Source organism: Asterias rubens, chromosome 19 (assembly GCF_902459465.1).
Source record: "Asterias rubens chromosome 19, eAstRub1.3, whole genome shotgun sequence".
Lineage (NCBI taxonomy): Eukaryota > Metazoa > Echinodermata > Asteroidea > Forcipulatida > Asteriidae > Asterias > Asterias rubens.
The window spans coordinates 3833243-3855858 of record NC_047080.1 but is presented as its reverse complement, the minus strand read 5'-3'; the positions used below and the strand labels follow the sequence as shown (position 1 = coordinate 3855858).

The 22616-nt window shown below is 38.2% G+C and overlaps 2 protein-coding genes across 2 annotated transcripts; both read right to left on the bottom strand.

Annotated features, from left to right (window-relative positions):
* Positions 1-193: 193 nt before the first annotated feature.
* On the bottom strand, positions 194-12805 carry LOC117303399 (high affinity copper uptake protein 1-like). Its single transcript, XM_033787581.1, has 5 exons — positions 11766-12805; positions 9751-9894; positions 5942-6008; positions 3198-3366; positions 194-2077 (listed from the first exon to the last, which is right to left on the bottom strand). The coding sequence occupies exons 1-5, from the start codon at positions 11781-11783 to the stop codon at positions 1876-1878; spliced, it is 600 nt and encodes a 199-aa protein (XP_033643472.1). The 5' UTR covers positions 11784-12805; the 3' UTR covers positions 194-1875.
* A 263-nt stretch (positions 12806-13068) lies between these two features.
* LOC117303332 lies at positions 13069-18790 on the bottom strand. Its single transcript, XM_033787499.1, has 3 exons — positions 18594-18790; positions 15741-15997; positions 13069-14343 (listed from the first exon to the last, which is right to left on the bottom strand). The coding sequence occupies exons 2-3, from the start codon at positions 15970-15972 to the stop codon at positions 13940-13942; spliced, it is 636 nt and encodes a 211-aa protein (XP_033643390.1). The 5' UTR covers positions 15973-15997; positions 18594-18790; the 3' UTR covers positions 13069-13939.
* Positions 18791-22616: the final 3826 nt, after the last annotated feature.

Sequence of the window (22616 nt, the reverse complement as noted above, 5' to 3'; positions counted from 1 at the left end):
TACTATGACTACGCAACTCAGTGCCCGGCGAAACATGACGTATATAGTGTTTTTGTCAACAGAGGGCGGTTTGAATGTAAACATAGGTCACATCGCCTATACTAACGTGACTAATTGGCATTTTATAGGTTTAAATATTTGCTCTAGAAAGCTGAAGGTCAAGGGTTCACATTCCTTCCAAGATTCTTTGTGATTGTTTATTGTTAGTATGATCAAAGAAACATGTACGCGTAACTTACTTAGTTGCAGTTCTTTACAAAAGATCGACATTCAAGATGTTGAAATGCTTTTGAGTCAACTGAATACAAGATGGAGGCTTCACTGGACTCTTTGCATTAGTCTTGGTGCAAGACGTTCTTATTCACTATTACTCAACTATCACGATCCCCGCTTCACTTTTCCTAGCACATATTTCAACACAATACATTTCATATTAAACATGATCACTATAAACTGTGTTAGATGTATCACATGAACAAAAAATAATGCGGGGGGGCCAGTTGCTTTATGACATGAAGCGTCTTTTGACAGCGCCCTCTTTGTAGCCTCTGACAGAGGGCAAGTCCTGTATTGAATTATAAAACCACCACCCCAACCTCTACATTTGAATTTAATTGCTCGATTAAAAGCAGCATTTTAATAAAGGCATTTCTGTATAAATATAATCGACTGCGTAATCATCTTTAAAAAACAGCAGGTAAACATGGAGTACAGAATTGTTTTGTTGGAAGAGTCAATAAATTCCCATAGATACTAGTTTTCTTTAAACACATCTTTCAAATAAAGCTTACTTGTGAAAATTGCATCAAATTAGGTGGTTATGTTTTAGTGGAAACTGATGTTTTTAAAGAGAGTTTGTGAATGTTCGTAATAACCTTATTTTGGTTGCAGCGATCAAATAAGCAACCGTGATTTGTGAGATAGTCACATGCTATTTCCTCAAAGTTGATCAGAACGATTTGTCTGGGGGATTGGGAATGGAATGAATTTTAAGATCAGCTTGAAGTTGTTTTTTTCCCGCCTTGTGTAATACCTGCTAACTAATCCTGCATTTTAAAACTAATCATTTATAAAATGATCGCTCACAAACTTTATTAAAGACATACACCCTGGCAGCATAAGATTAACAAGTTTGCAGTATTAAGCTGTCTAAACAATTCTTCTGATTAGATAATAAAACACATACAGTGTACATTTTCTGTTTGTTGAACTTAAACTAAATCTGTTTTTGCAACGGCGTAACCAGGGGTAGGTGGAGGAGGGGCACACCTCTCCCCCACCCTTCCCCGCATTAATGTAATCACCCTGTTCCCCCCCTCCCCCTCAAACAAAGACGTGAACTAAATGGAAATGTTTGGTTACGCCTCTGGTTTGAGTGGATAAAACTTTACAACATGAAGCTACAAAACAAAAGTTCTACAGTGGGTGGTAAACATTTGCATATTCTTTGCCTGACCCCACCCCCCCCCCAAAAAAAAAGTAATTTAAAATTTAAAAGAAGAAAAGAAATAAGCTCACAAGAAACAAAATTGACAGAAACATTGAGGGACACAATTTACACTTTAAGAATCAAAGAGCCACTAAAACGTGTTCAAAAGAGTTAAGAACTCTAGATCTTAGTTGATCATACATTGATGGAGTACTGAGAATTCTAAAGTTCTAAAGTTGAGGCACTGTTGGACAAAAAAGATCAACCCAAGTTTTGAAGACGAAGCCCAAGGATTCGTCTAGTACGGTCGTTTGTCGTTCATTGCCAAAAGCATGGGGAGGTAAATATTAAAGAAAGAAATAAACAAAATGACACTCCCCTGACAGACATTATTTATTTTCCGGATACTAAAGAAAAAAATACCTTTTTTTATCAAAACCAAGTTGCTAGTGACAGTGTTCGTTGACATCTACCACGATAGCCCGTTTCCAACCGAAGAGAAAATATCCGAAGCCAGCGCCGAGGATGACCGAGATGCAGAGCCAGCCATTGAAGGTCATGAAGACGAGCATAAGGAAGTAGCTTACAGTGACTTGAACCATGTGGAGAAGCGTCTGGATGACATGACTGAAGCTTATAATACGAGATCTGTAGAGAGAGAAACCGAAATGGTACAAGGGTGTCATCATACAAGACATCCTGACAGATGAGTAACAGAAACTAACCCCACCCCAATTTAACAGGAGCTGTTAAAGGTAACTTAGCCCAATATAGATTTTAGCTTACCAGACTAAGCTAATCAGCCAAATACCATTACACATCTACCATCTGTGACTGGTGTCCTGCTCATTTTTGCAGGAGGTTAGAGACCCCAATTTTTTATCCCATTTTTATCCCATTTTTATAAATTTATATCAGAGTGGTTAAGAGCATCGAATGCAAAATCTTGTGATTAGGTCATCGGGGTGTGGATTCGAATCCCGGTCGTGGCACTAGTGTCCTTGAGCAAGATGCTTTACTATAATTGCTTCTTTTCACCTAAGGGTATATATATAGGGTGCGTTCATTTAGCTTCCCTGGGTCTACCCTGCGCTGCTCACCGGGTGAGCCCCTGACAAGAGCTAATCGAACGATCACACTCACGGCATGCACCTCAGGTCACCCCCAAGTGACCCACTTGACAAGCAGGGCACTGGGGGCTGACCCAGGTGAGCCCCGTCAAAGCTATTCGAACGTACCGGGCAGACCGGGGTCGACCCAGGGAAGCTAAACGAACGCACCCATAAATTGGTACCTGTAAGGGTAGAAATTGATGCTGTGTTTGAAAAAGCCACTAGCGCCATACAGCAGCTCAGGGCTGTATACCCTCCAGGGAGCTGAAATAGATTACAGGAATGTCATAGGCCCAATGACCAGAGCACTAATATAAAGCACATTCAGACTTTATTTTGAAATGCACTGTATAAGAACTAGTTATTATTAACTAGTTATTATTAACTAGTTATTATTAACTAGTTATTATTAACTAGTTATTATTAACTAGTTATTATTAACTAGTTATTATTAACTAGTTATTATTAACTAGTTATTATTAACTAGTTATTATTAACTAGTTATTATTAACTAGTTATTATTAACAAGTTATTATTAACTAGTTATTATTAACTAGTTATTATTAACTAGTTATTATTAACTAGTTATTATTAACTAGTTATTATTAACTAGTTATTATTAACTAGTTATTATTTACTGGTTATTATTAACTCACTCTCCAGCACGGTGCGTCTCAGTCAACATGGCCTCAGACCCTTTGGCTATCTGCATGCTGTGGAAGCGAATGTTTACCGCTGAACGACGCAGAAGGGTTTCGCGGAAGACTTTCAGCCCCTCGTAGAGCATGGCCAGGAAAAAGATCGCAATGCAGGATCCGACCAGTCCTGAAATAAACAAAAGTTTCAACCTTTTTAACTTTGAGGATTTAAAAGGGTGTAAGCAAGTGCGGGGGTTGGGGCAGGGGTGTTGGGGCTGGAGCGGGGAGGGAGGGGGGGTTGTCAAATTCTCCATTGGACTTCCTACTTCGAATCAAATGGTATTTTGTCTATCCAATTCGAATGCAAAACAGGGATTATTCTGGAGCAATTTGGCAACACTATATTGCCTAGTACAATTCATAGACCATACTTCAATAACCCATCTTTGATAACACTACAACATTTCAATAGTTAATGTCTACATGCTCAGGACAGTATCTCAAATTACAAACAAAAGGTTTAATCCGTAACAGCTTACAATAATGAGATCAACAGATTAATGATTTAGACAAACTATGTGACTCATGCTTACCATTCACGAATAGAGCATGGAGGAAGTACAGGGGCATGTTGTCAGCACATGCCAACATATTTTAATATTTCCATTGTCTAAACCACTTTGCACAAGCTCATTGGAATTGTCAAAATCATGCCACATTTGTAAACCAAGGTTTCTGAATTATAAGCTTTTTTTTGGGGGGGGGGGAGGGATGTAATACCGTGAAACCACTATAGAGCCTCTGGACCAATGAAAAGGAAAAGTTGGATTCGATAGTAGTGGATATTACAACAGAAACCTTTGGGTCAATGACAAGGAAAGAGGTAGAGCCGAGACTTGCAGGTATTACAACAGAACCTTTGTTGGGTCAATATAAAGGCAAACGTAGTAATCCAAGAGTGGGTATGACAACAGAACCTTCGGCACAATGACAAGGAAAAGCCGGATCCAGGAACTATTCTCAGTAGTCTTACGAAACGTCTCATTCATTACTTTCATTCTCAATTGTTATTCGAATGAGTCTGTTTGAATACAAAGAAATCAACACCCATGTACACTATGCTCCTCTCTTCACACCTCAAACAAAGTGAAGTGTTCTTTTACTTTCATTTCCTGATTGCTAAACTCTGGACAAGGAAACTGTTCCACAATCACAACAATGCTGACAATTACATCATCATCATGTACATTTTGGTGTGCAGTAACACCATCAGGTATGATATTTGGCTCTTGAGTAGGGTACAACAATGTTATTGAGCACAAGGGATGACCTACTTTGGACTTTTCAAGCTGTTTAATCACAATTTTTCTTATTTTTATGAGGGAGAAAACAAATTTGAAAATCAAATTGTTCTCAAATAGCAACGATGATGACAATTACATCGTGTATTGGTTCGTGGCAACATCATGTGATGCTGATACAATCTACCTTGGTGTGCAGATTTGTTCCAAGTAAATAAAAATGGTGTGACCATTTGTCCACTGTCATGGAGTAGACTAGGGCAACTCAGGATAGTGCTAGTTCTAAAAAGCACTTGTCCTGATATCTTGTTGTTCACCACAATTGTATGAGTTGATGACGAAGCAATCGTTTTGAAAAGTGCTATGGGGTGGTGGGTGGGGGGGAGGGGGGTAGGGGGGCGTCAATTTATAATCCTGCCCTGGGGAAAAGGTCTTTAAAAAAGTGTTTCTCTGTACTAATGTAAAGGGCCTACCTTAGTCCATTGTCCTTTATGTGGGTCTTGCATGTTTTCAGTCTGTTTTTATTTTAGGGTTTACCTCTTGCCTTGTGAATGTTTTTATGTTTTGTTTATTTCCTATACATGTTATTAGTTAATACATTTTACTGTATTTAACATTATATGAAAAATGTTAAATTCTGTTATATTGGCGCTTGCACTGTTTGAATGCTGAATAAAATAAAATAAAATAAAAATTAAATAACGTGTCGACAACTTTGAGTGACCCCTGAAAGAACTGGCTTCTTACAACCGTCAGGGCGCCAAGTTTACCCAAGTACCTACAAGTGCATGGAACTTGCCTAAAGCCACAGGGGAATTCTAGAATGAGGAACTAAACATCTCAGGGGTCGTATAGGGTCATGGAAATATTTTAAAGGTCAACTTGGAAGGTTTCCAGAAAATCAATTCAAAAGACTGTGATATTTGTTTTGTAGCAGATTACTCTTGGAAATAATGCTTTCACATTCTTCAAAGGGAAAGTACATTTTTAATGTTGGAATTTTTTATAAAATTTCCATCAGTCTAGTTTCCCATGGGATGTTCCTGTAGGCATATTACATGTTCTCATAAACATTTGATACTTGGACAGCACGACCACATTCGTGTGAAAGGACACACTGCTCCCAAGCTTGACAGGCAAATTATTTGACAAGACAGCGAGTCAAAACTGGTTCTCCAACCAAAAAACACCATTTTGGGTTCATCTATCAAGTGAACAATTTCTCTTGTACAGATTTTGTTTTAAAGGCCTACTATGCAAAATGTATCAGTTGTAACCAATATTACCATTCAGAGTGCACAAAAGTCTGTTCAGTCAAAATACTTTGCTATACCAAAGTAGTGGATGAAATTTGTCACTGTTTATTATCAAATTTAATGAGTCCAAAATCAGTCAAGTGAGTTTTTTTATGTCCTAACATCGGTGTCTCATATTAATAAATGTCACAAATTAAAACTCTACCTCCAACTGTTGTCACATTCCATCCTTCAAAAAGAATCATCACTGTGGTGCTAAAGTAGAATGTCATCTAAAGGCAACAAAAAAAGAGAAAAACAAAATAAGTATTGAACCTTAAAAGTGCAGGGAAAACAAAATCAAGGCTCACATTTCAATTAATTTAGGGAGTATTTATGAATAAGGCCTTATAAAGGTACACTCTCTCTTAAAGGGAAGTACACGTTTGGTAATTACTCAAAACAAATATTTACTTAATAACTGACTTGGTAACGAGCATTGGAGAGCTGTTGATAGTATTAAACATTGTGGGAAACGACTCCCTCTGAAGTAACGTACTTTTTGAGAAAGAGGTAATTTCTCACTAAAATAATAAAATACTTCTAGCTAGAAGTCTTTTATTCCTAACTGAAAGCACACAAATTCGTCCAACAAGGGTGTTTTTCTTTCATCATTTTCTCGCAACTTTGATGACCAATTGAGCCCAAATTTTCACAGGCTTGTTATTTTATGATTATGATGGGATACACCCAGTGAGAACACTGGTCTTTGACAATTACCAAATGTGTACAGTGGCTTTTAGCGATGACACTAAATTAGTCAAAATAAATTAAATTATCGCTGGTGGTTGAAACAGTTATCAACACCTGACGATAATCAATGAAAATAAAAATACAATCATTTTGAAGGCCATTTGTCTTCAACTCTATGGTCTCCATATAATGTGCTGTACATCTTGTGTGGGTTTATTTGATTCGCGAACATTTATAAGCACAATAGAAATTTAGAGTATTCTGAGAAGCGTACACGTTGCTTGCTCTGACACTGTTACTAGAAAAGACAAATAAGCCCAGACAAATCAAACGCTCTGCTGCACCCTGGGCAGTTTTCAGTTTTCCATTTTGGAAGTTATTACCCAAATACAGGTTTTGGCATACCATGACGTTATTTGGTGTGGGTTTAATGACAAGCAGCAAAGAGTCTGCACATGCTAACACTAAGCGCACTTTCCAGCTGACTTATATTTATATGCCAGTTTTTTTTTTTTCAAATCATCGGTGATTGTTTTTCTTCTTCAAGCCCCCTCCCCACACATCGAAGTATGCATATTGTCAATCAGAATCAATACTTATTAAGTTCACTAGTTAAACATTAATTAAATGCTGGTTTTTAATTGACTACATGTAGGAGTCCGTAGTAGGTAGATTGACTAAAGATATAAAATTAAAATCGTCCTGTTGTGTTTGTTCTAGCTAGATTACAGTGTGCTTAAAAACAAAGAAAATATCTCTGGCAGTAACAGATGGGTTAGAGAAAAGAGATAAAATGACCTTCAATCACTTCATGAAATCTCCACAATAACAATTCCATGCGGATGTGGTCTTCAACAAATAATATTATGGGCCAAATTTTTGGGCTGTGTACTGGTGCAGAATGGATTTGAATTGCCATAAGTACCCCGTACCATGTGAATTTTTAAAAATTACCTTTATCGAACAAGTACAAATTCAAGTTGTGACAAAAAATACAGGGATAGAAATCAGCTTTAAACTTAATAGCCCCACTGCAGTAACTATTACTGGAAGTCTTATTAGCATTTTTCTTTGTAAAAATAGATAGTAATATAGGCCTATTCATGGCATTTAACATTATGGGTACTGCTAGACTAACACAGTAACATGATGTTAAATTTGGATCAGGTATAAAGAATATTAATTTTTGGTTTTTACCCATACATCGATGTGTGTTAGCACTGCATACTCAGTACTTTCCAGAGTCCTATGAAAAAATTAACATCGCTATTTTCTTTTCCAGTCATGGCCTTGATTCTTTTGTTTTTCATTATCTTGTAAATATCGCGGCTAAAAGGTTTTTTAGTGTATGAAATAAAACCTACCTACAAAAAGTAAAATTTTCAACCCATCCCCACTTTTATTTTTATTGAAAACTTGTGCATTTCACAAGTCAGGTGAAGCGTGGCATGTTCCAATATGCGATCGTAATATATTTGAGGGTTGAATTACTGCTCACCAGGTTCATGGCAAGGCGTATATTTCACATCCAACTCTGTCAAACATATGGCAGGCATATTGTATTTTGTAGTGACATAAACGCTACAGTATGTACTTCCGCCACACAGACAATTGTCTGTGGGGTACCACTATAGAACTTTATCATGGTGCAGCCATCTTGAATTTCTCCCATTGATACCAGTGTAACCAAACCGAGGCTAGAGGAACAAAATAGTCTGGTTCCTTTTTTTCAAAATGATTATTAGTATTCATTTTGGTTATTTGATACGAGGAACATGACCAAAATGGAGGCAGCTTGATAAAGGTCTATAACAAGACAAGCTTGTGGGGATAGCGTTGTTCCATTATTTAAAATTAAAAAAACATGTAAGGTAAAAGCATGTTTAGAGGCACAGCTCTCTGTTTGCAGTCGCTGGGTGGTTATTTCTTCGTTCTGTACACTTTCTTCTTAGGAAAATCCTTTTTTTCATCTTGGTAAATAATTAAGTGTGATTGTGTGCTGTGCAAGTCCACATAGTGTTTCAAATCCCTAATTAATTTCATTGGGGTTTGCCCTTGACTTTTTACATACATACATGAAAATACCAGCATTTATATGAGACACCTTTTTCCCAAGGTTACAAAGCACCTACAGAAGATGCAACAAAGAAGTCCAAACTCAAGATGTTCCAATAACAAGGTGTAAAACAGTCAAAACAGTTATTTCTGTATTTATAAGTAAGTCTTTCAGTGACTAGCAAGCAGGACCAGTTAGCTTGTCATTTCACAGGTCTGTATTTTGGGGTTTCCATTCAACATAAGGGCACTGTAGAATGTGATTTGAATTGAATCAATATGAAAAATCAGTGGTTTACCAGGTTAGTGGCATGCAATCAACTAGCCAGCTGGAATAGTTTGACAGAATTCATAACTGGTTCTTTGGTGTTTTAAATGCCATTTGGCCAGCGGACCACTGTTAAGTGATACTGCTGTATCCTTGTGTTCTCAGGCCTACAGTTAACCTTTTATGTAAGCACATTCTTTTGCATGCACAATTGTTTTCCCTTCTATTCACTTTGAGACCCAGTTCAACAAAGAAAAACACTATGGGACCTTTGTTCCATTGTGCAACAGTCTCCACAGCTGGGCGTATGCCTACCCACACACAAAGCTTAACAATTGTACCATACACCTTGTAATTTGTTTGTTTCAATAAGACAATGGACACTATTGGTAATTGTCAAAGACTAGTCTTATCACTTGGTGTATCTCAACATATGCATAAAATAACAAACCTGTGAAAATTTGAGCTAAATCGATCTTCGAACTTGCGAGATAATAACGAAAGAAAAAACACCCTTGTCACACGAAGTTGTATGCGTTTAGATGGTTGTTTTCATGACCTCAAGTTCTAAATCTGAGGTCTCAAAATCAAATTCGTGGAAAATTACTTCTTTCTCGAAAACTACATCACTTCAGAGGAAGCCGTTTCTCACAATGTTTTATACTATCAACCTCTCCCCATTACTGGTTACCAAATGAGGTTTTATTATGATAATTATTTTGAGTAATTATCAATAGTGTCCACTGCCTTTAAATGACGTTCATCATAAAAAACTTAATTAATGCTGTATACTTTTTTAGAGATGATAATCAATTTGAATCAAATAAAAAATATCTGCAGGTGGGCTGCAAAGCTATAAAAATCTGATTGGTTTCGGATGGTTTATATATGGTTGTCCACTGCTGACAAATTATTCTAGATTATTTCTGATGGTTTCTATGGGTCATGTGGATACATACCGAATGTCCCATCGATCCATGGTCCATCCCGTCACCATGATCCATTCCATCGTGATCCATACCGCCCTCCATCGTGTGACTGGGGTCATGGGTCATGCCCTCTGACATGTTATGACCCATACCAGGCATCATGGTAGTCATGTCCTAAAAACATAGGAATGGAAAAAAGAACATACTCTTTCACCAAGCTTTGAGACTAGCTTTGCGTTGTACTGCCTCACGCGACTTGTTGACTAGTGTCAAAGTAGTGACTATTGATTGATTTCTATCATAATTATTTCTTGTGTCAATTCTATTTTCCTATTTCACAAAGTCCCTTTTTTTCCGCAGTTAGTTTTCAGACTCTGCCGAGCCACACCTATTAGCCACACCCCATCCCCGCCCCATTACCATGAGTTTGTATATAAAAAAATTACTCGAACGAGATAGGCCTATTCCTTAAGCTTGGTAAAAATGCATGACCGTAGTGGTGGCAGGATGAAAATCTTTCATATCCTGCCACCACTTTTTCACTTATTTTTCCCAAAAGGAATATCATTTGAGTAAAATTAGCCACCAATTTATTTCATATCGAATGAAAAAGTTGTGGAAGGAAATTTTTGTCCATAGTAATAATGAAAATTTGTTAAAAGGAGTCTCACCCAATAATAATGATTCTAGGGAAAAGTTTTCCAATAGCGCCACCACTTTTTTATTTGATATGAAACAATCTACAATTTATCTCATTGAGATGTCCCTTTTTGTAAAAATGAGTGAAAAAGTGGTATGAAAATTGGTTAAAAGGAGTTCACCCCAATAATAATGATTCTAGGGAAAAGTTTTCAAATAGCGCCACCACTTTTTTATTTGATATGAAATAATCTACAATTTACCTCATTGAGATGTCCCTTTTTTTTTTAAATGAGTGAAAGAGTGGTGGCGCCATACAGAAAGTTATCCGATTCGGATTCTAGCTCCAGAGGATTTTTCAAAATTTTAAATTTTAAAGGGAAATATTGTCAAAAATCATTCAACAAGTTCAATCAACAAGGTTGCGATAACGTAACCCTCCTCCTGGCGGCCGTCCGGAGGAGGGTTACGTTATCGCAACTATCAACAAGGTAGGCTTATAATGGAAAAAGAGGATTTCAAGAATGAGCGTTTTTTTTTTAAACCATGATTTTATACTATAGGAAAAGTTTCCATATGGCGCCACCACTTTTTCATTCGATATGAAATAATAATATAGTATCTTATTTTAATATTTACCTCAATGAGATATCCCTTTTTGTAAAAATGAGTGAAAAAGTGGTGGCGCCATACGGAAAGTTATCCGCACTGACTGACGTCCTACTACAAGGGCTAAGGTAGGCCTAGTCTCCAGTTTGCGAGAGCATGGAATTCTACCTCCATGGCGAGAGACGATAGCGGAACGAAACCGCAGGAGTATGCCTAGCGGGTCCTACTACTTGCCGTCAACTCGCCGTCAACTCACTTGCGCCGTCAACTCGCCGTCAACTCCTCCAATATACATTTAAAATCCACAAAAGAAGCATAGAACTGTAAAGTATCAGCTCAAAGAGAATTCGCGAAAGTTTTAGGTCATATTTCGGAATAAAAATTGAGTTTTTTTCTCGTAAAAAAATTATCTCGAAACAGCAAAACCGTCGGCCGCCATCTTGCTTTTTCACATTGATTAGTCTTGGCCCAAGATGTCAATGATTGGTACTTTTTTTCTATCAACACAAAGTCGTTTTTGTGAATGAATTTTTACCGAAAACCATGAGAAATATGTAGTTTAGCCCAGACTTAAACACTTCCGTGTCCCATTTATAAATTGTTCATGTAAATTGAATGAGTTGACGGCACGAAAATGAGTTGACGGCGAGTTGACGGCAAGTCGGCGAGTTGACGGCAAGTCTAGGTAGTAGGACCGTGCCTAGCAGTCAATAATTCTAATTCTATCATTCCAAATCCAATACGGTCATACGTATCTAAACTATTGTCACCGAGTAACAATGTAAATTCATACAAACCATGTGATCGTGGTTCATGTTCACGGCTGGCTAGGCTCCACGGAAGAAAACTTCACGGCGACGGCACAAAAATTGTGGTTACTCTTGCTCTACTCTACGCACGGCCGGCAGCTGGCTGAGTGTTTGGTCGAGTTGTCCACTGCTGACAAATTATTCTAGACTGAAACCAAGAGTTTCGTTCGGGGTTTCGCTCGGAGTATATCAGAAGAACTAGACAGATTTTAATGAACTCTGAACGTACACTAACAGTACACTCTTTGTCTTTTATTCAAACAGCTCTTCTCTTAATTAAACAGTCACATGAACCATGGAGGAAGGAAAACACAATGCCAACCAACCAAGGAAGTATGTTTTTATTCCAGATCGGAATAACAGAACAGTCGTCGTGTGTTTTTTACGAAACGTTGTACGGTGTCCCCGAACGTGCAATGGCAATTTTTAATTAAGAATTTAAAGGCGGTTCTGTTTATTTTAATAGACGATTAATTTGATAAATATATCAACAACATAATTCATAATCTCTTGCTTTCATTTTAAGAAACATTTATTTCCACGGTCAACACATAATAAAATATAGATAGGCTTTATGGCCATGAAGCCAAAGCTTATGGGAGAGCCTTGAATTTTTCTTTTTTAAATATAAGAGGACTCGAAAAGCAGCCTCATCCACCCCTCTCCCCGCCCCAAAGGTCTTAATTACAAACTAAAGTAAAGTAATGTTTGGTAAATATTCTAAACAGAGAGTGTGAAATTGCGTCAATCGATCGGTTAATTTTTTACGATTACAAGCTATTGAATAAATTTACATACATAATGTGTGGAATGTCTGAAGATCGAAACAGCTACCAAAACAACCTACACAATCGTCTCGGATACAGTTTAGTGCAAATACATCAATTTGAATTACATCACATTTTCAAATCTTAATATCGATTATACTTATCGATTAACACAATTGTTGTACGGGACGTTAAAACCATTGGACACTTTCGGTAAACAGTATTGTCCAAGGCCCACACTTCGTGTATCACAAGTTACATATAAAATAACAAAACTGTGAAAATTTAGGCTCAATTGGTCATCGGAGTCGGGAGAAAATAACGGGAAAACCAACCCTTGTTTCCGCACGTTTCGGCGTGTCATGACATGTGTTTAAAATAAACCCGTAATTCTCGATATCAAGAATTGATATTGTTTGAATGTTTTCTCAAAAAGTAAAGCATTTCATGGAACAATATTTCAAGAGAAGTCTTTCACCATTACCTTTTGTTATTTGTTATAAGTTATTTGTAAATCTGTGAACTTTTTTTTTTTTTCTGTACCGAAAGTGTCGGGTGCACCAAATTTTGGAAAATTGTAATCGGCTGTTCCCAAAGCCGACACCGCTTCAACTGAGATTTGTTATGCATGGTGTACCCGTATAGCAATGGTCCAGGAACGTCGGTAGAGGACAGTGTTTAAGTTTAACGGGTAAGAAGTTTTGTTGGGCCCGAGGATCGAAGATATCATGAGAATGTATTCGAACATCGGGACCCTATGAAACCCCCAAGTAAGGGCTGATAATAAGTCATTGCACATGTTATTTATTTAAGTTTCTTCTCCAAAGTGCTACCCGCTTGAGTCATTGATATCCTAGACTGACTTTTCTTCCACTTATCTAAGAGGGGAGTCAGGTCCCAGGATTGCGTTGTTTGTGGAGGGGCTGAAATTTTTTGTTTTTTTCCATTTCGTGCACAAAATAAGTGTACAGCGTTTAAAGACGATACCCGGAGCCATCTGTTCTTTGCCGGTGTGGCAGGAGATCTGTGTCCCCCCCCCCCATGGCAAACTATGTACAAACTACTTTTGGTAGTACCCTTTTTTAATCCTAATTTTCCAGCCCACGTTAATTTCCCATAGTGTTTAAGTATAGGCGCATGACTTGCACAGTCTATTACACTTATTTACACACAACGTGGTCTTGAACTGCAAAGGTCGTTAGTTAGAATCATATACCCGAGTTATATCCCTATGATTTTTGCCACAGAGCTCGAAAGTACTGAGTATACAGTGATAAAACACATCGTTGTATATTTAATACGAGTAAAATTTAAAAATAAATCTGATTTTTCCCCGATGCAAATTTCCTTCTATTACGATCATGTATCATTGTCCAGGTCTCCGTAGTACAATGTTTATTTTCCGGCACGCATACCGGGAAGCCTACTTCTTTGAAGCTCCAAGAGCCTTCTCAAGATTTCATCTCGTACCGCATCCCGATCAGCGTCTCGCTTCTCCGGGCTATCACTGTGGTACGTCTGGAGAGTCGTGCCTAGTGGTTGCTCGATGAACCTCATACCGAGTGGCAGCTCGAGGGGATACCCTGCAGCCTCCTCCCGTATCCTCCGGATGATCTCTCGGAGAATGTCGTCCTTGCTGATGGGTGGGGTGCTGCTGCGCTTCTCTGATGGGTCACCATCTGGTGTTGTAGTAGCACCACCACCAGTTAGCGTGCGCCTGATGCCAGCTTCGCCGGTGGTGGGAACCGGTTCTTGCGGGTTGGAACCGGCTGAAACCAGTTGCTGAAACTTCATCAAATGTGACCCGCTCCAACGAAATGAGGAATGTCTAGTAAAGTTTCATTTCGTGTAATTTGACACCGAACATAATCATAACAAACAATTAATGAAAATTATTGAATTTTTGAATTTTTTTATTACTACACTTTTAGGTTGCCTAAATCTTGATTAAACTTACAATGGTCTTACCTTTTCGTCAAAAGATTACTAAAGATGTAAAAACAGACGATTTCTGAGCCATGTTCTTGACGTAATTATCCAAAAATGTTCCAAATCCCACGGGACAGACAGCGAACATTCATTGAAAACACCAAATTTGGCGAGCGTCGCAAAACTTTTCACACAACTTGCATAGCGCCACCAAGAGTACCATTGGAAAGCCAAAGATTAGAGGTGTCTAAATATAGCCACCAAAAACATGTGTCAACACTGAAAGGGGTTCAAAGGTCACCAAAGGCAAACCCTGTTTTATCAGCGATGACATCTCCCATTCATAAATCCGCGTCGCGAGATTTAGTATGGCTCACAGACCGAGGCGTTGTTTATCCATGCAGCGTGAGAGTCCGATCACCCGACCCGGTCTTGTTGCCATAGCTAGTTGCAGCGCTGGTAATACGACAATGTACACACGAAGACTGCGCGGGTACCATGCACAAACTTTGCTACACGTACGACGTATGGAACAGTGGAATGTTTATCGAACGTTGGGAAAACAGTGTCTAATTTCCATCATTGTTTTGTGGTTTTTCAAGGTTGAATTGTTCCAAACCAAAATAATTCTGAATGTTAAAGGAATAATCTTTCAGTTAAACTTCATGCTGGGTAAGAAATTTCGCTAAAATCATGAGAAACATGCACGGGGAAATTGCGAATGTTCCCGGGTCTTCAAGCCGAGTATACCCGTGGGGATTGATGCTATGCGCTGAGTGACAGCTGTCTTTACAATGTTTTGACTTGACGGAACAAAACTCGCATTTCAAGTTGGAAATATCAACGCAAATTGCTCTAAAATTTCAGGTAAACATTGTCAAACTTATTGGTGAAATTGTCTACACATTATAATCTAACTTCTCGTTGAGTTGTTTGTTCATTTTGGTAATTTTGTTTGCCTGACTACGGGGGGTTAAAAATTGATGTTTTCATTATCGTAAACAAAAATATTAATATTATTTTAATGAGTGTGTGAGACGTCGCGTTTTTTCAAATTAATTTTTATGGAGTTTGTGTTTTCCAAAACGGGTCGTAAAATTAAGCGTCAAGGGCGTCGAAAATTCCACATTGGTTCAGACAGGAAGGTCGTATGATCTTGATTTTTATTTCATTTAAAATATTAAGATTTGCTTGTTTGGAATATTATGAAATATGCAAATGTGAAATTCACTAGACATTCCTCATTTCGTTAGAGCGGGTCACAAATATGCCTGCATGGATTTGAGAACCGAGTCCCCCTGTTTTAACAACTTCTCGTTCAGCTCGTTCAGGAAATTAGAGTTTGGGGCTGGATCTGAGTAGCTTTGTGTATCGTAGGCTAATGTAGTGGAATCTTCGAGGTCAGAGGTTAGCCAGATAGTCTCTTCTCCTGTCGCAGCCGCCACCGTCACGATAACTGCAGTGATACAAAGAGCAAAACACAACCAGGCGGATGCCATCTTGAAGGTATGTTGACTCTGGGATCTATAGAACGAATATACAAAAGTTGGTTATGTTCACTTGGTTTGTTTCAAACAACAATAATAAGCGCGTGGATAATTAAATGTCGATAGAGCGTTTGAGTATGAAAATAATATGTCTCCCTCCTTTCGTCAAACGTCTAACCTAAAATGAAGTTTTTAGCGGCCAAAATAGGATTCGAACTCAGATCGACAGAGATGAAAATTGGACAACCCTCGTGGCACAGCAGAGAACCAACGCACAACTCAACTCACATAATATATGGCCCTGGCCGGGAATCGAACCGGGGTCACCTTGGTGAGAGGCGAAACCCACCATGCTACCCTTACACACTTGCGGATGTGCCGGGATTGAAAGAGTCCGAGGTTGAACCTCTTTCTCCTGCCCAATGAATATCACACTCTACCGGTTCATTTCGTATCCCGGGATCAGATGTCAAAATTTCAAGTAAGGTACGGGTCACGTTGACAGAGATTCTGGGTCAACCTGACCCAGGATTGGATTGGAACCCCTGGAACTTTAGGAACCCATGGAACCCGGAATCCTACTTCAATTCCGCCCAGTATAGTGCATTTACAGGCACTTTTGCATTAGTGCACAAAAGCTCTAAATACAAATAAGTTTAACAGTCACTATAAGCTTTGAGTCAACGACCGATGATGCATGGACCCTTGTTTCATTTAGTAATATTTCATAAACTAAACGGTTTTCATACTTTAACTTGATTAAAAATGACTGGCAGTCTGATTTCGTTGAAAGCTGTTGCTAGGCTTTCACAGACTCGCCGTTGCTTCACGGCGCATGATCATCAGAAATCCCGCCTAATTCTGATTCTCAAAGGGCAGGCCGCTGAGTACTCCAAAGGGAAAATAATTACACAAAATTATGCCATTGAATGCGAGGAAAAAATGAGGTTTGGGGAATTATTCAACTTGAATACGTCATTATAGTTGCTATTTTGTTTATTGGTTCAGAACACGAGAATGTCCCACAGAGGAAGTAGTTTTGATTGCGGGTGGGGACAAATATCGTATTCCCGGCAGGCATTATGGTCCAGAGTGTATTGAATATACCTTTTCGCAAATACCCATTGCACAAGCGCGAACTGTTGAATGAGGTGCATGCTGGGCTAGCTAGCGATCAAACTTGATTGCTAGGTGTATACCAGAATGCACCTCATTCCATGGTCTATGTGTAAAGCATTTTTGAGGCACTGAACGAGCCCAAATGGCAGACCATTGTTGAACTGCAAGGGGCCATTCTCTCCCGAATAACAATTTAATTTGCGCAAAATATGCAGCCAACTGCATGCTTCAACACTTGCAAATTCAGCACCCGAACACCTTTTAAGACACATTTCACGTGTAACAGTTTAATTTAAAACACTATTAGAACTGTTGATGGATGGAATCGCACTGGAGAAATACAACTGCCAAACCAAGAGTAGTCTCTAACTGTTTTGCGTACGAAATTAAATCTTTAGACACTGAAGAATTTTTGCGGCACTCAAGACGTTTGTGATGAAAGCTATTTCTTTTTGTTTTTAGCACAACATAAGGAAGGGGGGAGGATATTGGCGGAATGGTTAATGGAACACGATATGCATTTGTATGAAAGGTTGTGTTTGTGAAGATGCAGTGACTCGATTTTGTTGTAAACAACAATACTTCAATGAAAGAAATCACCCAAGAAAACATTCAATTAAAATAGGTTTTGCAGTGAGCTTTTGTTGCAGCAACTTTTTCAACGATTTTGCTGACAGTTCTCCCAAAGCAAAATTTGAAATAGATTTTGCAACGAACTTTCGTTGCAGGAACTTTTTCATCAAATACAATTAAGAGAGCAGACTCAAACTCAACTTCACATCGTATTTTGCGCCCAAACTAAATTTTACTCAAACTAAAATGAGACAGGGTCGTTCAGTAGCCTAAACCAAGAAAACCACAGCAATTTGTAATGCACTAATTATAGTGGACCCCTTTGATACAAGGGTGTAAGTTTAAACTCTGATTCAAAGACAACGCGTTCTATTTTATGAAGCACTCTCTCTTCCTTGATATTAAAAACATCTGACTTGCAATAAGCACTTATACTTCGTCCATAACTGCACACAACAAACAGAGTTTTTCAATCAATCAATCAATCAATCAACCAATCAATCAATCAATCAATCAATCAATCAATCAATCAATCAATCAATCAATCAATATAACATTTATTTCTTCATTCACATGGAGGCATCATCCAAAAAGCCGAGGCTTGTGGTGGATGTGCCCGTTACAAGATTACAGAACAAAACAGGACGAACCGTGTGACAGGATTGCGACGTTAAAGCATGCAAGGCCATGTTACTCAGTGCATTTTTACAGGTAACTTGACTGGAAGCAACCAACTGCACTGCATACTCAAGGAACACTTTGGCAGCCTGTTACTCACACGATCCCCATGAACAACAATGAGAAATATGAATTGATTTTTTTTTTTTTGACCTTCTTGCAGATTGCCTTGAGCTGGTTGCCTGTTGCACCCAGTGACATACACTCTCTACAATGAGATGAGCATATGACAAACTACGGAATGAAAGTTTTTAAAAACTCACCTGAAACAAGTCAGCCAAAAAAGACGGCTTTCTCAAGAAGCACCGAGAAGTTGATGAGAGTAACTTTCAGCTTCCGTACACGGGTAGACTTCTTGCAGCGGTGTTCTGACGCTGATGTGTAGTTTCCAGACTCGTCGAGTCCTGGCTATTTATCATTCTTTAGATCGCTCTATCTTAGAGAGTGGGTGTCGCCGTTACGCTTCGATTCGCTGGCTCCTCGTCTTTTAACACCCGGGGAAAATCCGAGGGGCATTTCCGCTTTGAGACAACAGCGCCACTGAGCCTACGGGAAACCACGCACTCATTTGCGTCCGTTTATTGGGCACACGTATCCACCATCCAAGTTGTTTAAGTGACATTGGTGAAGTGATTAATGCAAAACTCTTTTAAGGGAGTGTACAACGACCGGTTGGACTGTAACAAGTCTACGGATATGAGGTGATCAATAATTCCCAAAAGGGTGGTGGATTAATTTTGTTGAAGTTACGTAAATTAGACATTATTACGTGGGTGAAATCTGTTGCCGATGCGCACGTGTGCACGCTGTCAGAATTAATTAAAACAAAATAACAAGACATAAACTAATCCCTCTGTGAATACGAGAATTTTGAAAAGGTGCTTTGCGGTTGAATAATCTCAAGGGTCTTTTATTACAGAAATTTAATTCTTGAAAAAAATGATTGAAACGTCAGGTCGTTCACCTGCAGTTCTTTACAGACCAGCCAGCTCGTCAGACAAAATACAATCATGGACGTCACGACAAGTTTCTATGATTGTTTTTCTCATCACCTCACAATTGATTTTTTTACTGAAGTCTATCAGAAGTTTCTGATCAAATCGTGTTCGTGTTAAACTATTTATTCAGACTTTCAATAACTTGTGCAGATAGTGTTGTGTGTTTATCGCAAGTATACCAAAAAGCTGGAGTGATTATGCATTTATAAAATAGTTATGTATGCCAATACAATTACGTCGTAAAAATGTGTCACGATTCCCCTTTTCCATTTTGTTTTGACTGCACTGGCTTGGAAAACGGTGGTATAAAAAGAGAAGTCTCAAAATGAAGTTCACGTTTAAAGCCCTTTTGGGTTTGGGGGGGGGGGGGGCTCAAGATTAGCACCATGTTTTCTTGTCAGACCTAGTTTTGTTTAAACTGTCAACGTTATTTGTAACACCAAATGCGAAAGTATAAAACAATCATTGTTTGTCTTTCGCTAACATTAACCTGTTCTAAAGCTACAACTTGTTATATTTTATCGCAATTAACATGCGTTTCACTATAAAAAACATAATATATTGCAGTTTCAGTGATCAGTAACTGTCTTTAGAGATTTATTGATTCATTAAACAAAACAATACTTCAATTTGTGACATCTCCCATGATAGCTCACATGCGCTGTTAAGTAAACTATCCAATGAAGGTCCAAACTAGAGTAATGGGCTGGACAACAAATCAACGCCATTTAAACGACAGCTTGTTATTTTCGCTGTAAAGCCAAGATTATTTTTGTAAGAAACATGTTTGGTTTAGATGTAAATGTTTTCGTTTCCCGTATGTCTGTCGCTTACTGGACACGTGATAAGCAATGGCAAGTTTTTTCCTAATAGGCAACTTTTTTTAAGAGTGAAATGTTTTCTTTGTTTTCCATTTCGGTGACTAGAGTCAGTAGGATGATATCCTTCCCAGAGTTCATTCAGTTTGATATTTATTTTGTTGTGCATGGTCTTGTCATTTTTAAGTTGTATTCATTGATTGATATTGTTTGGACAAAACAAATTCACCTGAAATGTAAAAAAATACTAAGCTTGAGTGTTCATTTGCGAACGAAAAACAAATCAGTTCCACTTCGACTGAGGAAATCTTTAAAACTGCGTCTTTAAGTGTCGATTTCATTCTGCGAGCAGATTATTAATTTCAAGTAAAACGTCTTAGAGAACTACACTTCGTTGTCTTTCTTAACCTGGCTGACCTTGAAGTCAAAAGTCTGAAGAGAAATAAGTCATCTTAAAAAGAACTCCCAAAAAAGAAGAACTTTCAAGGATGATTATGAAATAAAAGTTGTATAAAACAAACACCCTGTCAACAGTTCTAACTAAAAGAAGAAGAAGAAAAACTTTCATTCAAAGCATTACTCAAGTCAATGACAAATTTGATTTGTGATGCTGTTGGGGGCTTGTCATTTCGGGCATTATATGTTAATTTGATTAAATTATTTTGTAATGGATTTTTCGCGCATTAAAAAATAATATTAATCTAATTTATTGACTTGACGCGTACGGGAAAGGAACAAAACAGTGATGTATAAGCTAACACGTGAGGCATTTTCAAAAGGCGAAGTTGCGAGATAATAATGAAAGAAAAACACCCTTGTCACACGAAGTTGTGTGCTTTCAGATGCTTTTCAAACTCTAATTCTGAGGTCTCGAAATCAAATTCGTTGAAAACTACTTCTTTCTTCAGAGGGAGCCGTTTCTCACAATGTTTTATATATTAACTATCAACCTCTCCCCATTACTCGTTAGCAAGTAAGTTTTTATGCTAATAATTATTTTGAGTAATTACCAATAGTGTCCACTGCCAGTTAAGGCAACCTCGCCTTCAAGAAAATCAAACCTTAGCTTTAAATGTGTTTAATCAAATGAAATCTGAATTAATTCTATTATTTCAGCTAGAAAAAAAAGTGGTGCGGTTTTTAGCCATCATTAGAGCATCTATTGCCATTTTAAGTGTCACAATTTGGCAACTTCGATGACCAATTGAGCGCAAACTTTCACAGATTGTTATTTTATGCATATATGTTGGGATACACCAAGTGAGAATACTGGTATTTGATAATCACCGAAGGTGTTCAGTGCCTTTAAAACCAAATGTTTTGTTTTCATTATACACAAGGAATGGTGCAGCGATGTCCGCGATGTTCGGCTGCTCGCTGAGCATTTTCAGCCCATGAGTGAGACATATACAGTCGCCAATCATCTGGCACATTTTGTATGTAATCAAATTTGTTGACACACACTCGAGAGAGATTGTGTGACTGTCCAAATTATGTCAGCCAATCATTTTTAGTAAGTGTTACATTTTCGAGGGTTTCCCCGGGTGTTTTCGGACTACAAGGGAAACAGGAAGATGATGATAAAATGGAAGAGTAATTGTCGTCTATGCTATCATTATTCTGTATGCAAGCACAACATGTTGTACCTCTATACAGGGCAAGGCCATTTCCTTTGGATTGCATTGGCCCCCAACCAATGCATTCCAAGTAAGTTCATGGTCATTAATCATTTGAGTAATTACCAAAGGTGTATACCCTGCTATCGTGATCGAAGGTTTCATTTTGTTTGCTTGCTTATTTTTTGTTGGCTTGATTTTTGAAGAAAACATATTAAAACTTCAAGTGCATAATGACGAGGAGCCCCGCCTCCCCTGCTTACTTGTCTTCAAAGTCTGGGGAAGAAGCTTCCCTAAAACAAAGCAGCTGCGTAAACATAATTTTGTTTCTGAAAGGCCACTGTCGCTAACGCAGTTATGGATTTGTTCGTTTGGAGTTAAGCGTTATCTCTTACACACCTTTTCCTTTGTTTCCTCATTAATAATAATAATAATAATAATAATTACAATGCATTTATAATGCGCCATCTATCTAGTGTACAAGAAATTGAGAGACAAATTGAGAAAGGTTAGATGTATTCAGTATGTCTTTGAGTTTCAACACATCAGGATCATCCTCAACATTGAAATGGAAGTTAAGGTCGCCAACCATAAGGAGTTTACCAGGAGTTGTAGTCAGAGAAGATACATACTCGGATAATTCATTCAAGAACACCCTTGATGTAATCCGGTGTTTGGAGCTGTATGGGGGTCTATAAAGGATGACAAGTTTAACAGGAGACAATTGACCTTTAAATGTAAGATCACAGCAAAGGCTTTCAAACGAGGTTGCAAGGTAGTTGGATGTGGAACTTCTTGATATGGAGACCTTATGAATAACCGCAACCCCGCAACCAGATTAAAAAGGAGACATA

Coding starts and splice junctions, on each gene's coding strand:
- LOC117303399 (XM_033787581.1), bottom strand. Junction 3,367..5,941: donor GAATGTGACAACAGTTGGAG/GTAGAGTTTTAA, acceptor TGTTTATTTCAG/GACTGGTCGGATCCTGCATT. Junction 2,078..3,197: donor GAGACGCACCGTGCTGGAGA/GTGAGTTAATAA, acceptor CTCTCTCTACAG/ATCTCGTATTATAAGCTTCA.
- LOC117303332 (XM_033787499.1), bottom strand. CDS start 15,972: ATGGCATCCGCCTGGTTGTGTTTTGCTCTTTGTATCACTGCAGTTATC. Junction 14,344..15,740: donor TCTCAAATCCATGCAGGCAT/ATTTGTGACCCG, acceptor GGAGCGGGTCAC/ATTTGATGAAGTTTCAGCAA.